Raw genomic sequence first — 24,470 nt, 5'->3', positions numbered from 1 at the left:
GAGCTGAGCTATTGATTATGCCTTAATGAACGTTCTCTGGTGCTGATCTCGACTGTGCACATAAAACAACATGATTCCAGCTCTGCATGTCAGCAGCAGGCCTTTTTATCCCCTCTGCATCACTGTGACACTACTTTATATGGCTCTACTCCACCATGCTTCAGAGCAGGATTTCATAATGCTCTATTTAGCATGTTTCACTATCCAAGGCAAATGACTTGATGAGATGTGACTCATTATCTGGAAACAGATGTAATATTAGTTTTGCTGGATACACACAGACACTGACTGTGAATAAGATGCAATGTAATATTAAATAGCTAACGTTACGTGACTCATCTGCTTAGTTCATTATCCCTGATATTAGTCGTGCATGTTCACGACCCCCCCAGGATGAACTGTAATAATTCTGGTGATCCTCTGAGCTTCCCTCTAAGTTCACATGCAAACATTAGCAAATTAGTGCTCAATAGAGGACACACACACACACACACACACACACACACACATTCAGCCATGAGGGTGACCAGGCTAAGCATCATATACCTGCTAAACACTGACACAGACATGGCCTACACTGTTCAGAATAACAGATGGTTTTAATTTTCATCAATACATGAATACGGTGTAATGCAGCCTCTCATCACTGCTTTGCCTTCTCTTCATAGGCTGTCCAGCTGATTTACAAACAGCACGTTCATACTAATTTTAACTTCAGAGGATGATATTTTTAGACGCATGCTGCATCTTGTTGGGGTCACTGAGCTTATTTTTTACTAAAATACTCTCATGCTGGCCAGTGTTGTTTTTTCTGTACTACAAGACCTCTGAGCTTTCAAACTGACAGATGAGGTAAACACAAAATAAGCTGCCTGAATGCTCACAGGGATGAAGGATGCTGAGAAATGCTCAGGGAATAGATAACAGTCTGCACGATGAAGAAAGTCATCATCACCCACCTCTTTAGTTTTATCCATGGCCTTCAAAATGGCCACGTTCAGCTTTTCCAGAGCAGACAGGACATTGACGTATTCTCCCAGATATGGAGTGAAGTACTCTGCAGGAGAACGTTTGTTAAACTATATGGTCTGTGTCTTATCAGCTCACTGGTCAGTGGATATTTTCCACATAAAGGAAATCAATAATGGTGACACTGATGTTATTAGCTAGAATTAAAGGCAGTTTGTCCAGTGCCATAATTACATCTTCACTGCCAAGTCACTGAAAGTCTTGGTCATCGTCAGCATCGTCTGCTACAGCTCTGACAGCTGAAGCAACAGCTAATAGTCCTGAGAAACATAAAGCCAAGCCACTGTATTGTTTATAAAGTTTGATATTGATAACACACTCAATGAGAATGACCGATAGTTACCTGAGAGTGTGTCTATGTCCAGGTTGCTGTGAAGAAGGACAGCAGTGGGAAGAAGACAAAAGATAATTAATTAATTCAAAAGATATAAGTCGAAGGTGTGAAACATTTGTCAAACGGCTGAAAAGTGTCTGCTTTTTCTGTCTTTTTAGCCACAATAGTGGCCCGAGGACAGCAATGTTAGTGTGTCTGTCAGCTGGTCCATGCATGAAACTGACTGGCTTTGATTATTGGTGATAAATAACATGCTAACATCACACCTGTAAGCATTAGACCTGCGTGACAGCATAAAACCAGCATATAAAGGCTTCCTGTGATGTTGGAGTTTACCATTTGAAACAAGGCAGCAATGACCTTTACTGCTCGTTACTATGGAGCATCTACAACTATATTTGTAACTGAAGCTGGCAGGACATAAATGAAGCTAAGCTGCACATACATTGAGTATATTATGTTTAAGCATAACTAAAGCTAAACTAAAGCCTATTCCTCTTTAGTGGGATGTTTTCGCCAAATATTTATCCATTAGCACAGGCTCACAAGAACAGACAGAGCGGTGCAAACTCAAAGGCTTCCAATCCAGAATTAAGATTTTAGGAGGTACTGGAGCGACGTGCTGACATGTGACTGCTAGGCAGCAGGAGCAGCTACAGATGGCAGCAGGGCTGGACAGTGTTCAAAAGGAAGAAGATCTTACTCTGTCTGCTGCCTGTCGATGGAATAATACAACTCCTGCATCTGCTCATCGGTTAGGATACCATCGGTGAAGTAGGACTGGAACTCCTCCAAGGACAGCTTCCCATCGTCTGAAAGGAGACAAAGCCAGGAAAATAACACCTCAGTGGAGTCTGAGCGGTTTCATCACCTTAATGAAGACCTTTTCTATTGATCAACATAATGAAATAAGGCTACGTTAGATTCACAGCACTGATGAGATCTGAGGTGCAACTGAAAATTTAAATAGTCCACATCATTTGCGTAGTACCAAAATCTTTAGTTTTTATTTAGCTTTAAAAGTCTCTGCAAAGAATAAAAGGTGAGGCAATAAACTATAATTAGAAGTTGTTCTCCTAGAACTGAAACAAACTTCCCCTCATCTACTGTAAACACCTAGTTAATACAAATACAGCTGAAAATCCCATTTCTGCTCATGAGATTAATAACTACCTCGATGATGAAAGTGTATCATTTTAAACAAGACCATATTTGCTCAGCACAGAAGCGACTGCAAAGTAATTTACCCACTGTTCTGATTTTCACTATAATTTATTCCACCTTGTACATTTTTGGGTGAGCACGGTTCCCCTGTCATGAGGAACATCCTGAGGAAACTGGGAGCACAGACTGTGAAGTAGCTTGAGTAGTCAGAGCAGAGCTCATTAGCTCTAACTTCAAACAATAATGAGATCTCACCAGCTTTGCTCTGTACATTCTCAAACCTTTTGAGACCCGGCACTCAGATCCCTGCCAGGCAACAGCGCTGTGATCGATGGGCCCGAGCCAACGGTAAATCACATCATCTGCTTTGACTTGTTGCCAGCTCGCAATGTGGATGTTTCTGGACACGATGCACGTTCCAGCAAAGGCTCGTTAGCACAATCAGAGAGATTTGCATTTGAAGTTATCCTTCAATTACGAAGATTAAAGTGGACAGTGCTTTACAGCTGTTACTTCACCATGACCCATCACACTGGGATATATCCTTAAAACTGAAATCTGTGATTATTAAACATTTGCTGTGGTCCATGTTAAACCTGAGATGACTCTATTAGAGGAGGCAGAATCATAATTCCTTTTCTCAAACTTTCCTGTAAAAATCCTCTTTTCACATGATGTAGGAGTAAACACAATCTGCTGCACCTCTGACTCATTCTCAGTCTCTCTCCATCAGAGCTGGTTTGCTTTACATTCACACCCAGAAACAAGTAACGGTGCAGCTCATATGGCGTATTATATGTTCACTACTTCTCAGCGCTGTCGTGATAGAACAGTCGAGCTCAAGGCAATAATCCGTGTTCACACGCTAAAGGAAAGTAATCTCTCCAAACCCTGGAGGGTTTGATTTGATTTTGATCATTTAATCAGAAAATGCAGAAATAAGCACCAGAGGGACGACATCATGATTTGTATAGAAGGGGAAAACACGGAAAAAACACAAACAGCATTAGTTGTTGGTCATAAACCAACACATTATTGACATTTGTCATTTATAGCAACAATTTCTCCAGTTTGCAGTCAACAAAACTGAACCTGACCTGGAAATGTTTCATGAGGCCAATGACAAAAGATTTGTTTTGTCTTTCATGGTCGAGGGCTGGTTGGATTAATTACAATAGTTTTAATAACAACTATAAATTACAGGGTTAAGATGTTTGTTGTGTCCAGGTTCTAAACGTGAAGACTTCTGGTCAGTTTCATGTCATTATAAAACAATTTTACAAACCGTATGTTGCTGCAGACACAATGTGTTTGTCATGGCTCTTCATATCATCACACATAGTAGCACGGCAGCATCTACAGTGACTACACGTTTCCCTTTACAGGTGTAACAGCATCACACTGACTGTAATGGCTCTATGCACTGCACACACTGATCACCGTTCAGCTCTCAGACGGTGAGACTAACTAAGGAATATGCAGACTGTTCAGCCATTGATCCCGAAGCTTTGTGACTAACAACTGTCAATACGACACCTCTGCAGGGAAATTGAAAGTGTTGTTCACATGGATGAGAAATCACTACCTCTCAGCTGAAGCAAAGCAGCTCAGTGGATTAAAATGTCTCACTTCACACCTAAATACTGTAGTCCTGAAGCTGCAGCAGCAGGAATACCCCACGAGTCCCACCACTATAACTAAGGAGACAGCTACAGATAAGAACAAACACAGAAAACACATTTTACAGAAGAAATGACTGAATAAACTGAATTTAAGAATTTTTTTCTTATTAGTCTTGTCCATTAAATTAAAAAATGAAAGCACTTATAAGTTGTCAGGTATAAGTTACGCCCTAGTCCAGGTGTCAAAAATAATTGGACCAGAGCTTCAATACTTAATCAATCTGAAGAAAAATCATCAGCAATTGTTTTGACAATCCATTAATTATTTCAGTCATTTTTTAAGCAAAAAATACCAAATACTCTCAGGTTTCAGCTTGTTAAGGATGTTACCTCTCCCTATGGGACAGAAATAAAGTATTTTTGAGCTTTGGATTGTTTGTGGACACAAAAGGCAAACTGAGGACATCTCTGTGTGCTGAAATTGTAAATCCCATTTGATTAATGGAGAAAGAAATCCATAAATTGATAATAAAGATAATTATTAGTTCTTATTTAACTTGGACACATGAATGTTGGTATCTCTGAAACTAGCGACAGCGTTACTGTCTGCCATCCAGAGCTGCAGCACATCCCTGCATCCTGTGAAAATTCTGCTGTGGTCGACAGTCTGCCCTGCTACGCCACTGAATGCAGCGTGAATTTGAAAACTGCAAATGAAAGAAATAGTGAGGGAGAAACCTCACAGTGGCTCTCTGAGTGTCTAGAGAAGAGAAACGTACTCAGGCATCACTTCTCCAAAACATGTTTTATATTAGAAATGTCTCATCATTATGTTTCATGTATGTCTTTACAAAATATAAACTAGTAGAACAAAACAATAAGAAAACTTAATGATAATAAATAAATAAATCAAGTCATGCGATCGTCCTGGGCCAATGATCTTTTAGCTCAGGGCCGTGTTAAGAAATTAGCTCATAAGTGACGACACTTTAGTCTGTTTGGTGTGAAAGTGTCATGAGGGCAAATCTGTGATTTATCACAATCCCTTGCTCTTCAACACAAGTTCATTTGTTTCAAAAGACAAAATCTAATTAATAACCTATCACTGTTTTCATGCCTGTTACTGGTTTTTCCTCACGACAAACACTGGGAAACTGGATTCTTTTATGAGTGATGACACTTTCAGCCTCATCTCATTACACTGAATCCATGTGTGCATCTCTCAGCTCTGTGTGCAGCGACATCACAAACTAATCTCAGCACAAAGCTGCTGGGTAAAAGCTTTCAGTACATCCTGAGTAATTGCTTTTTATCTTAAAAAATGATAGTTCTCATCAGAAGAGCACGGAGGACTAGTGTGTAGTGGGTTGGTACCCAGCCCTCATTACGTGGTAAATCTGCAGTGCTCGAGGAGCATCATGGCTGCCCACTCAGTGCTGATTGGAAGGAGGCGCTGTTCTCTCGGGTGCACGAGTGTGTACGGATGGAAAAAAAGCAGAAATCAGCTGCAAATTGGAGATAACTACCACAAACACGTGACCGAGCTCTAGTGAAAATAAAAGCTTTGTGAGTGCTGACAGAAAGATGAGAAGCAGACCTGAAAGTTCCTGAAGCTGCATCATGTAGTAAACTTACTGAAACTGACTCATCGTCGTGTGTTTTCAGTTTCTGTGTTTTTGCTGCTAATTCACAAAGTAACTACCTGAGAGCAGAACAAATCCACCCATCGTGTCTTCCTAAAAAAATAATCTTCTAAAGGCTGTTAAATAATTCACAATCATTTTTTTGGATCTGCACATTAGCTGTCAGGAACCCCAGACATCATCTCCTTCTCATGGCGGGGCATTGCATCATTAATCCCATTCTTATGTAACACATTCACAATCCTCCTGAGAAAAACAATCATGGTTCGTAGATACTCGACATGCATTAATCATTCGGCCTTTTTGCATTTTACATTCCATTAAATGCATGAATAAAAAATTAGGAGCAAAACTATTTTTCTGTTTGTCAGGACTGATTTTTCATGCAGAGTTGAATGCTCGCCGTTTTCCCAGGGGAGCGGATCCTTTGAAGTAAAGAGGGCGTTTAAATGTGACACTGTACCGTATTAACCAAGTGTAGAAGTGACACATTTGCAGGGGGAATATATTTAATTCACATTAGGTCTAACCCTTTAGTACATCTGCACCATTTGGTGTTAAAATGTGTTGTCTACAGAGGGAACAGGAAACTGAAGCCACATGTACTGTACGGCAAGATTACTTCTACACCACATCCACTGCAGATGTTGCAATATCAGCAGGATTATATCACTGAATTTCACTGCGATGAGCCCTGCATGAGAGCAGCTGCACCACAGGAGTTCATCCTGTCGAATCCAGTCACATCACAGAACCAAAAAGATGCAACTGCACCTGACTTTGGTTATTTATATCCTTTCTAGCTCAAGGATGGCAATTAGAAAAGATAGGTTCCTCGAGGGTCACATAAATCCCCAACACAGACCACTTGCCTGAACACAACGATTTACCTCTTTTCCACTGGTGTGTTGCATTTTGGAGCATTACAACTTCTTCTAAGACATTTTTAATTGAGCTTTAATTAACCAATATTCCATTTAGACACATACTGTGTTTTGGTTACTCACCATTTTTGTCTGCCCGGCGGAATATCTGCAATAAGAGGAAAAGATCATGTTTAATAGGTCTGCAGTTCTTTGAGCGATTACAAGGAGCTACACTATCTTCATCTGTTAACATGTTAGTTGAGCAGCTTGGTTATAATCTGAGACACAACACAAATGCACACAAAGAGTTTTCCCTGCAGTGATGCAAACCAGTGGGTGAGTCAATAAATCCATACAAGAAGGAGCTTTCTGTATGTTCAGGAAAACGTTTTACATGAACTGTAATTTCTGCATTTCAGTAACAAAAGACACAGGAAATGAAATGCTGACATTTATGCACAATAGCTTTTATGGCGTTTTCTTCAAGCCATTGAAGATGATGCTCTAAGATTTTCCTTTAGGTTTTATGTGTAACTGTGTTACAGTGAACACTCTGCTCAAAGTTACACCATCTGCTGAGAGTTAATGCAGTTTAATGGCAGACACTACTCCTATTGTACGATTACACCTCAACCTGAACACTGTTAACAGTCAGTGCAAATCAAATGAGTGTACTGCATGTACCATAAATATTTAATGATTTTTTTATTAGTTATCCTGGTATCAATAACCACATCATCTTTATGTTTTACACATTAATATTTAAGTATAATATTTATTTTCTGTTGGTGTGATATAAGTTGCTATTTATGTCAACTTCTTCTTCTCCTCTGGGCTGCTCCCTTCAGGGGTCTCCACAGCCAATCATCTGCCTCCATTTAACCCTATCCTCTGTATCCTCCTCACCCACACCAACTATCCTCATGTCCTCCTTCACTACATCCAAGAACCTCCTCTTTGGTCTTCCTCTAGGCCTCCTTCCTGGCAGCTCTAACCTCAGCATCCTTTTCCCAATGTATTCACTGTCCCTCCTCTGAACATGTCCAAACCATCTCAATCTGGCTTCCCTGGCTTTTTCTCCAAACCATCTAACATGAGCTGTCCCTCTGATGTCCTCATTCCTGATCCTATCCATCCTCGTCACTCCCAGAGAGAACCTCAACATCTTCAGCTCTGCTACCTCCAGCTCTGCCTCCTGTCTTTGTCTCAGTGCCGCTGTCTCTAAACCAGACAACACTGCTGGTCTCACCACTGTCTTGTCCACCTTTCCTTTCATGCTATTTATTTATTTTAATCTAGAGTATACGTTATTGGACTGAGACACACTGGTGACACACACTCATGAAACCTGAAGGCTGCACTGTCACTGTCAAATCTCCCTAAACCGTAAAAGTGCTGATAGAAGCATCTTGTCTAAAACACCTCAGAGCACGCCAAGAGCGAGCTGTGCCATAAAATCCGTGAAACAAATTGAGAGCAATAAACACAGGCTCTGGAGAAACCTGAGGAGAAGATGTACTGGCTTTTATTCCTCCTCTGTGCTGTTAGGTGGGAGGTTGGTGGAGTCGATGGAGGTGTTGCCATCCCACTGAGCTGATGAAGATCTTCTAAACGCAGTATTAGCTGCTGGGTTGTAATTTCTATTTTAGGCCTGTTAACATGTCACACTGAGTCCGACTGAACACTCCGGCTACAGCAGGATAAGACCATGAGATCTTTTAAAGCAGGAGCTAAGATATGTGCAATGATTTTCTCAAAAACAGCAGCGGGAAACGCTCTCGGGGATGTAAAAGCTAACAGCCTTGGCACACCTGTCTATTGATCCACACAATGACTCCATCAACTCGACCAGCTATACAAGCAGACGAACATAACATCTCCTGGAGTGTGAAGAGCTGTAATGAATCTGTGCAGAGGAAGAAAAGTACAAATGAAGTTCGGCTCTCTGAAGTAGTGTGAATATGACTGGGGCACCAGAATAATAATTTGTGAGGAATAAAAGAGAAAAGAATCAGTCCAACATGATCTTACTAGACCACACTCCCTCCCAGAGAGAGCTCAGTCTTAATTTCTGCAGCTAGAATAAATGAGCACCCCTTAGCCACTGTAAAGGATTCTGTGCAGACCTGCCAGTTTGGAGGCAAGTCAGCACTGGGCTGCAGAGAATGGACGATAAATGCATTTAAACCAAATGCACACTTGCTGCAGTCTAATGTTCCCTTTGCTGGCCAATAATGCGCCTCAAGGAAACAGACAGTTTTATTTACAGCCAGCTGCCAGGAAGTCTAACGCTGGGAAATGATGCCACTAATACACTTGTCTTGTAACCCAGAGGCAAAACATCCATAAAATATTTTCACCAAGTATCAGAGTTAGGGAACCTGTAAATCCCCACCTTCTGTCAGCTATGCATTCAATATCACGTATAAATAATTAACAATGCTAGAGCTTTCTGTTTTTATATTTCTGTTTAGCTCATTAAAAATATATAACTCATGTTTTATGTGCCATACACAATAACAATGTCTTGACCCTCAGCACAATATGAAAAATATGGAAACCAGCTCCACAGACTCAAAGTTGAGTGTCTCCTTTGTTGTTCACGCACTAATGGGCAGGCTCACCTTTCTTACATAACAGAGCTGCTGCTGAACATCCTGCACATGTGAATGAGAGGCTGACATGCACTAACCATTCATAAAGAGTGAGTCGGTTATACCGCTGTGCCTCTAACAGGAGCGGACCATCCGCACAACATGTCACAGTCACGCATCGGATTCAGCAGAAAAATATTTGTGACAACAAGCTGAGTTTCACTTAAACATGACACATTCAACGTGAACTTACATCATGGAACAGAGCGATGCCTTGATTTTGGTTGTGGTCAAGCTGCTGCTTCCTCAAGTGTTCGTGCTTGGCAGACTGAAGACACATGGTGATCATCTCTGTGCAGGCCAGCATCTCGTCGCTGTCGATGCGATTTCTGCCTTTGTCTGGAGGAGAGGACCCTGAGTCGTCGTCCTTGTCAGGGCGGATGGAGGATGATGATGATGATGATGATGATGTGATCCAGGCAGGATGAGATGGACCAGCCTGCTGCCCAGAGCCCGCACGACGACAGCAGCAGAATAAAACTCCGCCTCTACACGACCAGCACCTCCAGCAGCCTCAGCAGCCTCAGCAGCAGCGATTCATAAAAGCCCCAGGAAGGCACCATCTGCTGGTCCAAGCCGTCACATCAACAGATTTACAGAGAACAGGATTTAACTTATTGGACTTAAAATGACAAATCTGCTGTTAAATTAGTTAAGGGGACCTTTTTAGGGGTTGCACTTATTATACTGTGTGTTAGTACAAGAGCTTATTCATTGTATTTTCATAATATCCCTTACGCGTTTGCAATGACCAGCCAGATCTTTATCCTAGGTATATTTTATTATTATTAATAGATCCCTATATTATATGACCATAAATGAATATATATGAACATTCAATTGATTTAATTTACCAGCAGTTATACGTTCTCCCATAAATCCTCTGTAGCTGGTCCATGAAGATCAGTGATGCAGTAACAGAGAAAACCAAATCGTACTATTACTTACTGCCGTAAAGCAGTTTGACATGCAGGTACAGTAATTTGACAGGAGCAGGTTATAACTGTGTGTAAGTGTGTTTAACCTCAGTGATGTTGTTTTACTCTTCACTCTGGAAACAGCAGCTTAACAAAACAGAAACACCCCAAGGTCCATGAGATGATGTGTGTGTCCACCTCATTGTCACATTGAGTGTAACAGGTAACACACCTTACAGCAGTGTTTCTAATAAAGTGACAGAAAATAAAAATGGCAGCTTTATTAGGAAATAAACTGATGTTGATCAGAGACGTGTCCACCACAGACACATGACAGAGGGTAACAGGACTATACAGAAACCTCTCACACACACACACACACACACACCCACAGGTCTCTTGAGTGTCACCCAAAGCCAAAACCCATATGAGCCCCTTTGGGGGTGGGGGCAGAGCTGATTGCATAATGCTCCTCAACATCTGACCAAAAAGTGTTGACACTTTCTGATCATCTGCCTTTTTGCTGTTTTGAAGTTCGTCCTCAGTGCAGGTCAACAGGTGAGTGTCCTGACAGTCCTTACTTTTGATTGTTTGTTCATTATCATTGTTATTACACACAATTATTACCATTACTTTTATATTAGTAATGGCTGCAGAGCCAATTATGCTGTTGCTGTGCTACCAAGAGTATTATCATTGTTAGCAGTGTTTACTTGATGTCTTATTTTGGTTAATTATTCCTGTAATGGACATGCTGTGCGTATCCCTAAATGACTGTTGACAGTCAGGGCCAACACCACATTCTTCTGTGTAGGAACTATAGCGAACTGAAGGACATTTGTGACATTTTTGTAAACGCTCAAAAGTTAAATTTCTTTATAACAACAAAAATACTAAGATCAAATTAACTTCTGATCTACTTGTGTTGTTTATATGGCACTGATGTGTGACAGACCAACACAAAGACAACATCTACTCACAAGAGAAAGCAACAGATCCCAAGAAATGCCTCATTTGCTGCCAGCAGGACAATGTGTTTATAAACTAAACTACACACAGAAGTGCTCATCCGCAAATTAAAATCCAGATCAAGTGTTATTTTGTCATCATTTGGTGGATCATGTTTCTGGTGTTACAGCCAAGAGTGGTTTATGTTAACAGCAGAGTAAAACTCATCAAAACGCAGAAGAATTAGCTGCATCCTGCTGTTTCATAGCTTCTTCGTAATCAGCTGATGACGTCGGTGCCTGCAGAGCGAAGATAAGCAGCAGAAACCTGCCGCACCCTGGAGGTGGCTCCTACTGCTCCTTGTAGCTAAAGGGAACCACTGTACACATTTTTAGCCCATTTGAACATTATTGAACTTTTAAACTGAAACTCACTGCTACACCAACAGTTTCCACTGGACAAAGCAGTGACATTCATATACTTTACAGATATATTGCAGATGCTACGTCAGTCTGTGCAGCAGGGGCGGTTCTGGGAGTTCATCCTTAGGGGGGCTGAGCCCTCACTATTGTTGCTGATAACACTACCTGCCTTCTATAACCACCTATGAAACCTAGACGTTTCATCATCTCCTGCCTCTGGCTGACGTACAGCACAAGCTGTTGCACTTCTAAGGAAGGGCTATCACACATTGGCCAGAAGAGCAAAGAGAATAACAAATAAATAAATAAATAAATAAAAACATCTTTTTTTTTTTTTTTTAAATCAACATGCCCTGAATTTCTTAGTTATTATCATTTTCACTTTAAAAAGTAAAAATTATACTTTCGATGCATTTTGATAGTTTGATAGTTTTAGGCTGAAATGACAGACGGGGGCTAAAGTCCCCCTAAAAAGGGTCTAGAACCGCCCCTGCTTTGTGGGTTTATAGGGTACAGTTATTTTCATTTTGTCTGTTAACACAGACTAAGAACAGCTGCAGTACCATGGCTGCCTTCCTTCATCACTGCCCCTTTCTGAAGTCAGCTCCTAAGCCAGCTTTGAGAAGCACCGGAGCTGCTTTGCTGTCTCTGGCCGACCAATGTCCCATCATTGCTCGTCAGGTCACCGTGAGGGGCCTGACCTCTCTGGAGGCTGAGCTGAGTGTCTCACCCACCAAACCAAAGACTCCACAACTTCCCTCAGTGAGCCAGAGGAGGCTGTTAGCTCAAATGGCCACTGAGGTGGCTGTGTCCGTGTCGAAGGCCTGCCCTTTTGTGACCTCTCAGATCGGAATGGTCCGAGCCAGGCCTGAAGTACAGGAGGATGTCAAAGAAGGTAGGTCTGAATTTGCCAATTTACATACACAACAAACCTGAACATCAAAGTATTTGCCAAATATCAAACGGAAGGCAGAACTGGTAAGAGCTTACACTCATAGACCTGTAATTCTCTGTCACAGATTTGATGACCTCTCGTTTCAAGGGCTTAATGGATCCAGTCATACCAGCGTCAGCTGGAACCAACACTTTCACCCACCTCCTTAAAGACAACATGGGTATATTGTTCAGCACTACGCAGATCTTCCAAAACCTGTTTTTTTTATGTCCATAATCAGATGGCTGATGCTGTAACTAATGTAAAAACGGTCACTCCTGCAGTTGGCTCCAGCTACGACTATGATCGATTCTTCACGGAGAAGATAGCTGAGAAGAAGAAGGACCACACGTACAGGGTCTTTAAGACGGTGAACAGGCGCGCTGAGGTCTTTCCGTTTGCTGAGGATTACTCAGTCTCGGGCCGGGAAGGCTCCCAGGTGTCCGTCTGGTGCAGCAACGACTATCTGGGAATGAGTCGGCACCCAAGGGTGCTCTGTGCTATCAGGTAAAACGAGTGGTTTGGAAAACTTTCAGGGGTGTGAGTCCTTTCAGTGTGCAGGCCTAATATTTTGTTTTCCAAGGTGTTTTCAAGAACAAGAAGTTTCCCACTGCGCCGCTTTTATTTTGTAGTCTTTCAAAATGACACCAAATATGAGACAGGAAACAGGATTCTTTATCTCGGTCAACTTGAAGATGCAAAGGTGAAGTTATAAAGTATTGCCCTGCTTGTGTTTCAGTGGCAGATGAACTGTACTCATTCTGGACAAAAGGCACTTTGGATCATTAAATAATTTATTAATTAGTGGGTTTTCTTGCACCTTGAACTGTTACTTCAATGTTTTAAATTGCATTTGAAAGAAAAAAGATCATTGATCATCGACCAGAGCATTGATGTTAGGGCGTTTTTTTCTGGGTGTCCTCAGAGGTTCCCTGGACAAGCACGGTGCAGGAGCAGGTGGGACCAGGAACATCTCAGGCACCAGCAACTTTCACGTGTCTCTGGAGAAGGAACTGGCCCAGCTCCACAGGAAGGATGCCGCTCTGGTCTTCTCCTCCTGCTTCGTGGCAAATGACTCCACCCTCTTCACTTTGGCTAAGATGCTGCCAGGTGAATACCGACCTCTGATCCCACAGGCTACAGCTGCTGTAATTATAGTCTGAGGATCATATTCCTGACAAAGAAACATTTCAGACATTGTAGAATAGATGAAGTGTCTCAGGCTGACAGTGCTGAGAAGCACAACTTCTGCACTGGTCTCATACTGGGTTTACTGTGTCACACAGGGTGTGAGATCTACTCTGATGCAGGGAACCACGCATCAATGATTCAGGGCATCAGGAACAGCGGAGCCAAGCGTTTCATTTTCCGTCACAATGACAGTAAACACCTGGAGGAACTGCTGCAACGCTCAAACACCAAGACGCCCAAAATTGTGGCATTTGAGACTGTGCACTCGATGGACGGTGAGTACTATGAAATGTTAAGTCGCAGCAGACATTGTACAGATTGAATTTATTTGTAGTTATAATTTCTGGTCGATCACTAACCAGTTTATAAAGACCTTTATATGTACAAGATGAGTTCAGCTACAGTATTGGTCATTCAAATTAATAGATAAGAAATCAATATTGACATTAACTTGTAGTGTATAACAGCGTGTGATGTAAAACCCATGAGGTATGCTGTGCTTTTCTTCTCACCGTTAGCAACAGATAGAGACAATCAACAAAACGCTCATAGACGTGAGATCCAAACAGATTAACATTAAAACATATGAACCACAGAAATGTCATGAATTTAAATTGGTTTCTGGTAACGCAAGAAATGAACCCAAACACTTTCACACAGTGTTTTAAGTAGCATTATTAAAAATGTGTCTAATAATTTATATGTTTGTTATGTAAATTAGGTAGAACAGTCACTATTTGTCAAGTTCATAATTCAAAGCTAACAAAAAAAAAGCTGTGTGAGTAGTTTTCTTTCTATAATTACAGTTATACTGTCTGCAGTGTCTGTCATTCTTTAAACAGTTCTCTCCTATTAGCTCTCAGGCTGTGTGATGTCACACAAGTGACAGCTCCCTGAAAAACAGAAAAGGACTAAATGGATAATTATGATGCAATAAATAGTAAAAAACATTTTGATGGGAAGTGTCTGTGCTGTATGGATTTCAGAGAATAACATTATAATAGTCTCTTCACTTACAGTGATGATATGTGCAACTCTAACATCCTGCTCTTTGACCGTATTGTGCAGCTCTAATCGTATCACCTTATTCTCGGGGCTTTCAGGTGCCATATGTCCTCTGGAAGAGCTGTGCGATATAGCTCACCGTTACGGAGCCCTGACGTTTGTCGATGAAGTTCACGCTGTGGGCCTGTACGGAGCCCATGGAGCTGGAGTGGGAGAAAGGGACAACATTATGCACAAGATTGACATCGTGTCTGGGACTTTAGGTGAATATCTTCTAAAGTAAATTGGGTAAAACATTAAGCGTTTTGTCACAACTCTGTTTTGTGGAGGAAGGTATGATGAAACACCCAGTTTATAAGAGATTAAAGGGCACTCCCTCAGCGATAACATCAGTCATCCACCGACAATAACAGGGGCAAGTCAAACGGCTTCAAACTGTTCTGGATGAAGTGACTCTCTCTAGGGCCAACTCCCATTTGCAGCCTCTGTTTTGCTCTGACTCTGAGCCCTCAGCCTGTCACTGCTGCAGCGTTGGGTAAAGAGGGTAGAAGAGGAGTGAGCAGCTTTATCAGCTGGGTGGTGACTCTGCTGCTGCCTCTCTGCTTGACCTGATAAAACCATCATGAAGGAGTAACTTTATGTTGACAGCAGGGTTTTATGTAGAAATCCACAGCATAACATTACACAGATACTGCTACTGAAAATAGCATGAATCATCGTGTTCATCAGATTCTTATTAGTGCTAAGACCACAATATTAAAAAGGTCAGGGTCAAAAACTAAAGGTCAGTGTCAGATAAATAAGAGAATGGGGTAAAATGTGTCCCTCCCTTAAATGTAAGCATATAAACTACTCAGTAATGTGTATTTGTACGTAAGTAACTGTACCCCTCACTAGTTATCTTCTCACCTCATAGACCCTCTGCCATCTGTTTTTTTCCAGGAAAAGCCTTTGGCTGTGTGGGAGGCTACATCGCCAGCAGCGCCGCCCTGGTGGACACAGTGCGCTCCTTTGCAGCAGGCTTCATCTTCACCACCGCCCTGCCCCCAATGGTCCTGGCCGGAGCCCTGGAGTCGGTCCGGGTCCTCAAGAGCCCAGAGGGACAGGTGCTCCGCAGAAACCACCAGAGGAACGTCAAACTCATGAGACAGCTGCTCATGGATAAAGGCCTGCCTGTGGTCAACTGTCCCAGCCACATCATTCCCATACGGGTGAGAAGCTGTCGCACTGCTGCTGCCTCCGCTAGTGTTTCACGTGTCAGTAGCAAAAGCAGGGATAATAATAATAAATAATAAATAAATAATAATAAAAAATAAATAAATAATAAATAATAATAAAATGAAGGATGGATAAATTTCACTTTCACAGTCCTGATATTCAAATATTAATGACTTACCAGGACACATGATCTTAATTAGAAATAAGTATTAGCAACTGTTAATAATAATTTAATGTTACTGTTAATTATTACTTACACCTGCACTTTCACTACTGTGACAAGGCAAATTTCTTTTCTGTGAGAAAGCTCTAATGTTCTCCTCTACCCGCTCAAGGACAGTTCAGAACATATGGAGTCTAGAGTAATGATGGACTTGTTAGCAATTGTCACACCTCAGACTCTGTGAGCTGCAGTACTAGTCACACTTGGTGCAGGTTTAACTGCTGCCATCATTTTCTAGGTGGGCAATGCTGAGTTAAACACCAAGGTGTGTGACATCCTGCTGGAGAGACACAACATCTATGTCCAGGCCATCAACTACCCAACAGTGGCTCGTGGAGAGGAGCTGCTGCGCCTGGCTCCATCTCCTCATCACAGCCCCGCGATGATGGAGTACTTTGTGGGTGAGTGTGGCGACCCTTAACACAAATTAAGTCAAAGTTATTCTAGTAAACATCCAATCAAGCTAAGTGGTTACGATGGCAGGTACACGCGATTTATATTTGCCCTTAGTGAGTGTCTTTGCATTGTAAGCATAGACTATATGGGTCCCTTGGCCTCCACATGTCCCCATATACTGCAATGCAGTGAAAATGACAATATTCTATAGGGCACATGCCATAACCTTAGTATGAGCTGGCTAAAATGACCGGAGGTGAAATTTTGAGAGCAGATGAATTGAATATAAATATATAGAGGCAATTATTTGCACATTCTTCTAAATGTTTACGTTTTATTCACAGAGAAACTTGTGGAGGTGTGGCAGGAGGCAGGACTCCTGCTCAACAGCCCCGCAACAGCTTCCTGCAACTTCTGTGACCGCCCGCTGCACTTTGACCTCATGAGTGAATGGGAGAAATCCTACTTTGGCACCATGGAACCACAATACATTACCGTGTCTGCATAAGACCAACGTGCCCGTAGCTTAGACACTAGTTATACCTACAATATATACAGAATACGTATACAATGCTATATTTCGTGCAGTTTGAAATAATAAAGGCCTGATTCACGTGCATGAAGAGTATTAATGTACAAGTACCTTGTTTAAAACATACATTGATGTCAGTGGTATTGTTTAAATTGCAATGTTTATTTATGTTTTTTTGCATTTATGCATAGTAAAGTGTGTTTTTCTGTCATGGAGATGATTAAAGAAAATGGTGCCTTCTCCATTTTAAAAGAATAAAACCTGCACGTGGGGCACTTTTCAAAGTCTCTTATGTAGTAATCCTTAATTTGAAGTTGGAAGACATATGAACTAAAATACTGTGTCCTCAAAGAACCTCAAACGTGTGGTATAAAACAGAAGATTTCACTTAGTTGGTGTCTCCACCAAACAAAATCTGAACATAAAGGCATCTTCCAAAAGCCCAGCTGGAGCTGCTGTGTCCTGTTTGATTCTCTGCTCCTCAGTTGACATTGCAGGGACCAGCCACTTCCCGTTTGACCTTTACCCTGAGTCTGCGGAGCTCTGCATTATCTCTGTCCACAACAAGGCCACATTCAATCAATGTCCAAGCTTTACTGAGCTGCTGCTCACCATAGCGCTGCAGCGCCTCTCGCAGGAAGCACTCGGCCAGGCGCAGCCTCCCCAGACCAGCCTCCACGCACCGGATGGTCTGGTCCCTGTGGAGCTCCAGTGCCCGAGCGAAGTCTTCCAGGGCTGCTCCTTCCCTGGCACAAAGCACCAGGCTGCGACCACGTCGACAAAGGTCCTCTGCACAGACTTGGGGGTCGTCTGAGCAGCTGGAGTCAGATCCATTATGTTTCTGGATAACTTGGTTCAGGTCGGCTATGGCACGTTCGTGTAAACCCAGCTGAGCGAGGCAGGCAGCCCGCTGTCGAAGATGCTGTAGTTTGTGATTTCCTGCTGCTTGAACAGCCACAGTCAGCAGGTTGAGGGCCTGATCCCACTGCCCCCCTGATGACACACTGCTGGCCTCCTGTGCTGCTGCCTGTCACAGTGTATAAGTTAAGTTATTACCCTTATATAAGGGTAATATATATATAACATAATAATATAACATATATATATATATGTTGAACAAACTATGCGTATAAATAGACGTATCAGTATCAGATTGTAACCCTAAAAACAAATGACACCACTGATGATTCCAATTCAATCCACAGAATAATGTGAACAGAACTGTCCTCAACACAAAAGCTCAATATATAAACACTGGTTTCATTTAGGTGATGATACATTTCACCATAATAATATTTAACAATTATTTACATGTTCACATGTTGCAGCCTGTTTATTCAATGACTCTACAGTTAAATCTAGTCCATCAATTGTCTAAAAGAAGAATTGTGTGGGTGTTCTTCATTGCTGTGATGTCGCCACTTAAATATTAAAACCAAGTCCAAAATTAAAATTTGGGACTCTATAGAGTGTAGGCTTACCTGTGCCACACACTTTCGCTGATTGAATGGGATCATGGCCAGCAGGAAGTCCAGACTGGATGGGTCTTTCCCAGTCAGTTTGCTGAGCCTACGAGCTGCGCTGCGGCAGTTCTGCTGCCAGGCCTCAACCACCCCCAACCTGGCCTGGGCCACTGCATCTCGAGGCTCCAGGCCAAACACCTGGCAGAGATGAGCTCCTGCTGCCTTAACCTCACCTACAGCAGCCAGACCATAACAGCAGCAATAAGGTTTACCGTCAACAAGGTTGAATAATTCTTTCTATCAAAGTGGGAATATCACAATCTAAGAAGAATGTGCCTGAAGAAGCTGCAGTGCTGGAAGAACGAAACAGAAAGCTGGATGGGAAACGTGGCAGTGAAAGCACATTTCTTCCTGTAACATGTGTTTAAGAGACTGTGGTGATTTATGTAGCATGTACACTCTATGGGAAGTTAGGAAATTCCATGCACTCTCTTATTAACCACCACTCAAATCAAATACTCATTAAAATATTAATGACTAATCATGACAAAGCTGATTTCCACTGACATCAAGGGTCACACTGAGAACCCAAGCAGTGAATCTTTCCATCGCACCTTTGGCTAAGAGTGTGTCTACATAAAGGAGATGCCATCTGGGGTCTCTGCAGTCAGTCCTCATCAGAGCTGCACTGACTACAAAAGCCTCCCTGAGCAGGTCTTCATGGCATGGGACAGCACTGGAGACCAGGATGTCTGACAGACTGGTCCGACAGAAGCAATGCAGCCAATCACAGACCAGCTTCCGTGCCTTGTCCTTGAGTGACAGAATGTCTTTGGTGACTACATCAGTGTTTAACTGAAGTGCTGCCAGGATATCATCGGTGCATTCCTACAGTATTGGAAATAGCAGTTTGAATACTGAGTGACAATGGAATATAATGCACACATGCTGCATCAGACAGATTTATCTCTGCATTATCAGCCTCGAGTCAAATATGTGAGGAATTAAACTGATCCTGCTTTACTCTTGTTCTTGCTCATGCTGGTCAATATAAGTGTGACACTGACAGTTTGAGCTGTTTAGTTTTTAGTACAGATCAAAAATAACCATTGGGAATCAATTGGTAAGAAAAAGATAGTTTGAAGTACATGCTCTAATTTGCAGTGTGTAAACTCCACAATACCTTTTGTTGATTCAGCATGAGATAGGTGAAGCCTCTTCCACAGAGGGCCTGGACATGTTTTGGGTGCTCCTTCAGAATGGTACTGAAATCAAAGATGGCTGTCTTTCGTTGGCCTAGCAGGGCATAACATCTTGCTCTCTCCAGCAAAGAGTCTGCTGCCTCGCCACCTTTACACGATTATTTATGTGCTTTTACAATATTCACATTATCACCTCCATTTTATTCCCTCATTTCATATCTATACATATGAAGCACTGATCCAAACACTGTCTATGTACTACAGACAGTACTATATAAGTACTATGCACTTTAAATAAATGAATAATCAGAATCAGAGCAGTAGCAAACATCAGTAGCTCAATAATAAGATTCTAATCACCAGAAGCCATGATAGCCATGGAGAGATAAGCCACAGCCTCACGGACGGCGCTCTCTTCTCTCGTGGTCTCCAGGATGCGTTTTGCAGCACAGTGGCAGTGTCCCTGCAGCAGGGCCCGGTCCTTATGTTGCGCCACTGCCAACAGGGAGCGCAAGCAGCTGGTGTTGCTGCACTGGATGAGCTTTTTCAGCAGCTGCAGCCAAAATGAGAGATATATAAAAATCTGTTCTCTCTCTCACTGTAACACCTGTAAAATTAAAGAAAGACATCAAGCTGCCTGACACAGTTCTGTGTTACTGTGTCACTGCACTAGGTTTGGTTTGTTATGGGTAGTTAACCTATTGGTTATTTCCTCTCAGCTCCTGCTTTTATTCGAGGTATGAGCCTGATGGCTGAAGCTACTGAAACATGCTTCAATGTCACGTTGATGCAAAAAGCCATTGCAGTACAACTGGTGTCATATAATTATTCATCTGTGTAATTACCAGCCCACAGATTTTGACACATCTTAAATGATGTGAAACATTAAACTGTTTACATTAAATAATAATGTTCAGTTTAATAAAATAATGTAATACAGTTTTTTAATTTGGCACCAGTGGTGTGAAAGAACTAACGGTTCCCTAGACCTGTTATACCTACCTGGTTGGTGTCATAAAGGAAGCCTCTGTGCAGCTGCAGCAGGGCAAGGCGAGCCAGGATGGGTGCCCGAGGACTGGTGGGCCCGATGGAAAGCAGCAGCCGATAGGCCTCTTCTACTCGGCCGAGCTGGTACAAAGCATCTGCTGCCAGGATCTGAGGGGTATCAGCACCTGGCTGGAGCTCCATCAGCAGCAGAGCCAGGGACTGAACACCAACAGGAGCCCTAATGCACAAAGCAGGAAAACACCAATCAAATGCAGCTGAGAAAACATTAATTAGTTTGAAGTGTGTGAAACAAACAAAACAACTATCATTAATGTAATTTTAATATTCACACTGCGTTTTTCCTGCAGAAAAGGCCTAGTGAATAAACCAACGTGAGACCAACATCATACCCTGATCTGTGGTTGTCTCTTTTGGATGAAGCCTGCCGCTGATTCTGCTGCTCGGGCTGCTCACTGGATCTCGACTTGGACTCATGTTCTCCAGCCCCCTCCAGCATGACTCGTCCCTGCTCAAGTAAAACAGTAAACAGCAGCCCCCTGCAGTTCCACGGCACCAAGCAACGAACAGTTAGCGCCGTTTCCTGAGGCTGCAGCCTGCTGGCTGTCACATAGTCCAGAGCTGTGAGATAGTTAAAGCCACCCATCATACGCAGGAGCCCCCTGCCACAGAGGGCCCGCACACAGCTGGAAGGGTGGGGGGCGCTGTGTTCAATCACAGCCTGGAAGTCTTCCAGAGCCCCCTTGTGGTCATCGGAGAGAAGTCGTGCATATCCACGAAGAACCTGCACTGTGTTTTGGTAGCTCTGCTGACCTTGGGCAGCAGCGAGCTGGCTACAAATAGACAGGGCCTCCTTGTGTTCCCCTCTGAGGAGAAGACAGTCAGCCAGTCGTACCCGCAGCTCTCTGCCTCCTCCGTCGGGCTCCAAATGGCACAGAGCCCGTAACTTGGCGATCACAGGGTCAAGGAGTTCTAGTCCTTCGGTGGACCGCAGGTCCGGGCGGTTGAGGACTCTGTCTTTGTAACCAGACAGGCCCCGCTCTGCCTGCTGACGGAGATGGTTTTGAGCAGCAACGCCTGTACCGTGATCTGTGAAGAGCTTTTGGAAGTAAGATCGAGCAGTAGCAGGATGGATCTCAAATGCTTCGCCCAGATCTTCACACGCTTCTGCCGTCCGTCCACCTGCTGAGAAGTAGGCAGCTGCTCGACCGGTTAAGAGCCGAGCTGTCCGCCCAGGACCATCTTGGACGGACTGGTCTGTGCTACTCTCCGACGTTTTCTGACAATGTCTGTGGTGCAAGATATCAGAATAGACCTCTGCACTGTCACTAAAGTTCCCCCTCAAAAACAAAAATCCTGCTTGAAGTTCCTGCACTTCTCTATTACCTGGTGCTATAGCCAGCAAAAACTCAATAACTAGAGAAGCAGAATCCACATCGAGCTTATCACTCTCCTTTGCCGTCATTGCCCACTTGCTGTCAGCCACCAGAGAGGGATGTATCTGCAGTAACTGGTCTACAAAGGCCTTCATTACTCTGGGCAGGTGCTGAGTTTGTCTACGCTTCACAAGTGTGACCGTTTCAGATTTGTTACGCTCGTACGCGTTCAGGTAAAGCTTCAGCCCTTCGACGCCATGAGGTTCTGAGAACAAGCAGGCCAAAGCACGAGTGATCTCCAACACCACACGAGTCGAACCTTCTGGGTGAGGGGGTCGCTTCCCTTCAAGCAAAGCGGTGCAGCGAGCAAAAATCTCATCGCAGCCGTGCCCACCGGTCTGCAGGAGAGACTCCATTTTGAAAACTGTAGCTGAGAGATTGTTGGGGCAGAGTGTGGACAGAAACACGGCGGCCAGACCTTTGTTATGACCCTCAACAGGCTGGTTCTCCCCATGGCTGTCAAGCCAGCCTTCTAGAGTACAGATCACCCCACCCAGGCTGGACTGCTCCAATTTCCGCATGTGGGACACGGTGGAGGCGGCGTGAGTCCTGAAGGCGGACATGTAGAAAGACGTAGCCCTCTCCAGGTCTCCGGTCTCAAGGAGCTGGTCTCCATCCTCACACAGACCTGAAACATCAGCTACAGGTTGAACCTGAGCAGTCATGGTCAGGTAGCAAGGCCTTCTACCTGTTCGTCTCTTGACCTGTTCACAGTGATGACAACACAGATGTTGAACAAATATTTGTTTAAACTTGAATCGTCAGCATTCACGTTTTAGTACGTGCTTCGTTTTTCATGTGAATTGTCCCTGTAGGAAAATCACAGGTGCTCACAGTCACATCAGCGTCTGGATAATAAGAGTCAGTCGGATATAAACAATGAGCCTTTAGCTGTTATGGAATAAGGTTTTTATTCAACCGTCACTAATGTTTTGGGGATTGACCGTGAAAAAGAATCATATTGGTGAAGAAAAGTTCTGGTTCTAATTATGTTCTAGCAAACACCAAGATCCTTGAAAAACTGTGTGTCTGTAGCAGCTGTAGTTTGTTTTTGCTTTTCTGTCTGTACGACATTAACTCATAAATAAAAACTATATTAATGTCTTTACTTTCCACATCTCTGTGGATTGACTTTTAGTGTCCAAGTCATTTCCAGTGTTTAATGGTCCATATGGAATATTGGTTCAATTGTAGGAACATTTTGTCAAATTTGGGGACATTAATCAGTTGAACTTCTTTAATATTGATAAATAATTTAGCCTAAGTGGAAAAATCACTTGTACAGGTTTGGTCAATAAACCACTTTAATATAATATAAATCTTATCAGTCCTGTCTCTGACCCGTGGTCACCGGACACTACAGGAAACTTTTAGAAGTCTGAAGAAGGAAACCGACTCACCGACACGGGCCCGGTCAGTTCACTTTCCCGACAGTCCCGAGACCAGAAACCCGGGGCCCCATTTGAGTAATTCAATAGGTCTGGGCTCGGCGTTGCCAGGACAACGCGGCGTGTGCGCTGCCACAACAAAAGCTGCAGCAAAGCAGTAAAAAGTGAAGAGCAGCCCAGAGCAGAACCAACAGGGACAGACGCAGGATCCGCTCCTCGAAGACCTCCTCCGGGGTCTGGCCCTCGGTCCTCGGGACGGTCTTTCCCGGTGCGCGAGCTGCTGCTCTCCTGGGCACGGGAGCGGTTGCCAATGGAAACCACTAACGCCCGTGCTCACAGGAAGTGTCGAGGAAGCCTCGTGGCCTGTTTGGAAAAGGCTGCTACACACCGTCAGAGAAAAGGTTGTGAAACCGAGAGAGAGTCAAAGGCGTTAGGTATTTTCTCCACAGAGAGAACAAGTGCCAGCTAAATCCCCAAGACATCACTGATCGACAACTGGCTTCACGGTGTTTTGGAAATTCATCACTTCCTTTGCAGGACTGACCAACACCGAGACCAAGCACCAAAAACACTGTAGACCTGCAGTCAAACACCTGTCGAACACCTGCAGGGACGTGTTGGTTCTTTGGTCTTTGTCCTGACGCAGAATTTACAGTTCATGAGTCTGGTCTGATCTAAGACTAGAAGCTCAGCACCTTCCTACATTTCCAGTAAAGTGCTGCTGCTCAAACACTCCCATCTTGTGGCCAAGACGTTTATTCATAGTCTCCCAAAGCTCAGGAACCATGTGGATCAAACTGCTAACCCTGGGATCTGCAGTGTGGACATCCATTCAATGAGCTTTAATCAAATCAGCAAATATATATATATATATATAT

At 43.2% G+C, this 24,470-nt stretch overlaps 3 protein-coding genes across 8 annotated transcripts in view; 1 reads left to right on the top strand and 2 right to left on the bottom strand.

Moving 5' to 3' along the window:
* LOC113145171 (N-terminal EF-hand calcium-binding protein 1-like) overlaps positions 1–11,420 on the bottom strand; it is a 15,022-nt gene extending 3,602 nt beyond the window's left edge. The window contains exons 1-9 of one of the 5 annotated variants that reach the window (XM_033325289.1): positions 11,210–11,420; positions 10,337–10,476; positions 10,167–10,201; positions 9,506–9,878; positions 8,470–8,564; positions 6,800–6,824; positions 2,067–2,175; positions 1,373–1,398; positions 960–1,057 (exon numbers count right to left, since the gene is read on the bottom strand). In XM_033325289.1, coding sequence (XP_033181180.1) covers positions 960–1,057; positions 1,373–1,398; positions 2,067–2,175; positions 6,800–6,824; positions 8,470–8,535 — 324 coding nt within the window. In that variant the 5' untranslated portion in view covers positions 8,536–8,564; positions 9,506–9,878; positions 10,167–10,201; positions 10,337–10,476; positions 11,210–11,420. Of the gene's footprint in view, positions 1–959; positions 1,058–1,372; positions 1,399–2,066; positions 2,176–6,799; positions 6,825–8,469; positions 8,565–9,505; positions 9,879–10,166; positions 10,477–11,209 lie in introns of all 5 variants that reach the window. The other 4 variants (XM_026331596.2, XM_026331597.2, XM_033325288.1 and 1 more) reach the window with 4 other exon arrangements.
* On the top strand, positions 10,634–17,378 carry LOC113145167 (5-aminolevulinate synthase, erythroid-specific, mitochondrial-like). Its single transcript, XM_026331590.1, has 10 exons — positions 10,634–10,787; positions 12,143–12,494; positions 12,619–12,714; positions 12,818–13,040; positions 13,459–13,643; positions 13,820–13,999; positions 14,828–14,992; positions 15,672–15,940; positions 16,409–16,571; positions 16,911–17,378. Exons 2-10 carry the CDS (start codon positions 12,164–12,166, stop codon positions 17,072–17,074), a joined length of 1,776 nt encoding a protein of 591 aa, XP_026187375.1. The 5' UTR covers positions 10,634–10,787; positions 12,143–12,163; the 3' UTR covers positions 17,075–17,378.
* On the bottom strand, positions 17,240–24,460 carry ttc34 (tetratricopeptide repeat domain 34). Of its 2 annotated transcripts, none has more exons than XM_026331589.1 (8): positions 23,605–24,460; positions 21,161–22,908; positions 20,766–20,988; positions 20,124–20,316; positions 19,745–19,911; positions 19,176–19,449; positions 18,580–18,794; positions 17,240–18,125 (listed from the first exon to the last, which is right to left on the bottom strand). In XM_026331589.1, the coding sequence occupies exons 2-8, from the start codon at positions 22,867–22,869 to the stop codon at positions 17,580–17,582; spliced, it is 3,327 nt and encodes a 1,108-aa protein (XP_026187374.1). In that variant the 5' UTR covers positions 22,870–22,908; positions 23,605–24,460; the 3' UTR covers positions 17,240–17,579. The 2 variants fall into 2 exon arrangements, 1 of the variants encoding a protein (XP_026187374.1); XR_003297217.1 differs by having other exon boundaries at positions 17,996–18,125; positions 19,129–19,449; positions 23,605–24,405.
* Between the last annotated feature and the right edge of the window lie 10 nt (positions 24,461–24,470).

The sequence above is a fragment of the Mastacembelus armatus genome, chromosome 7 (assembly GCF_900324485.2).
Source record: "Mastacembelus armatus chromosome 7, fMasArm1.2, whole genome shotgun sequence".
In the NCBI taxonomy this organism is placed as follows: domain Eukaryota; kingdom Metazoa; phylum Chordata; class Actinopteri; order Synbranchiformes; family Mastacembelidae; genus Mastacembelus; species Mastacembelus armatus.
This window is presented reverse-complemented; position numbering and strand designations above follow the sequence as displayed.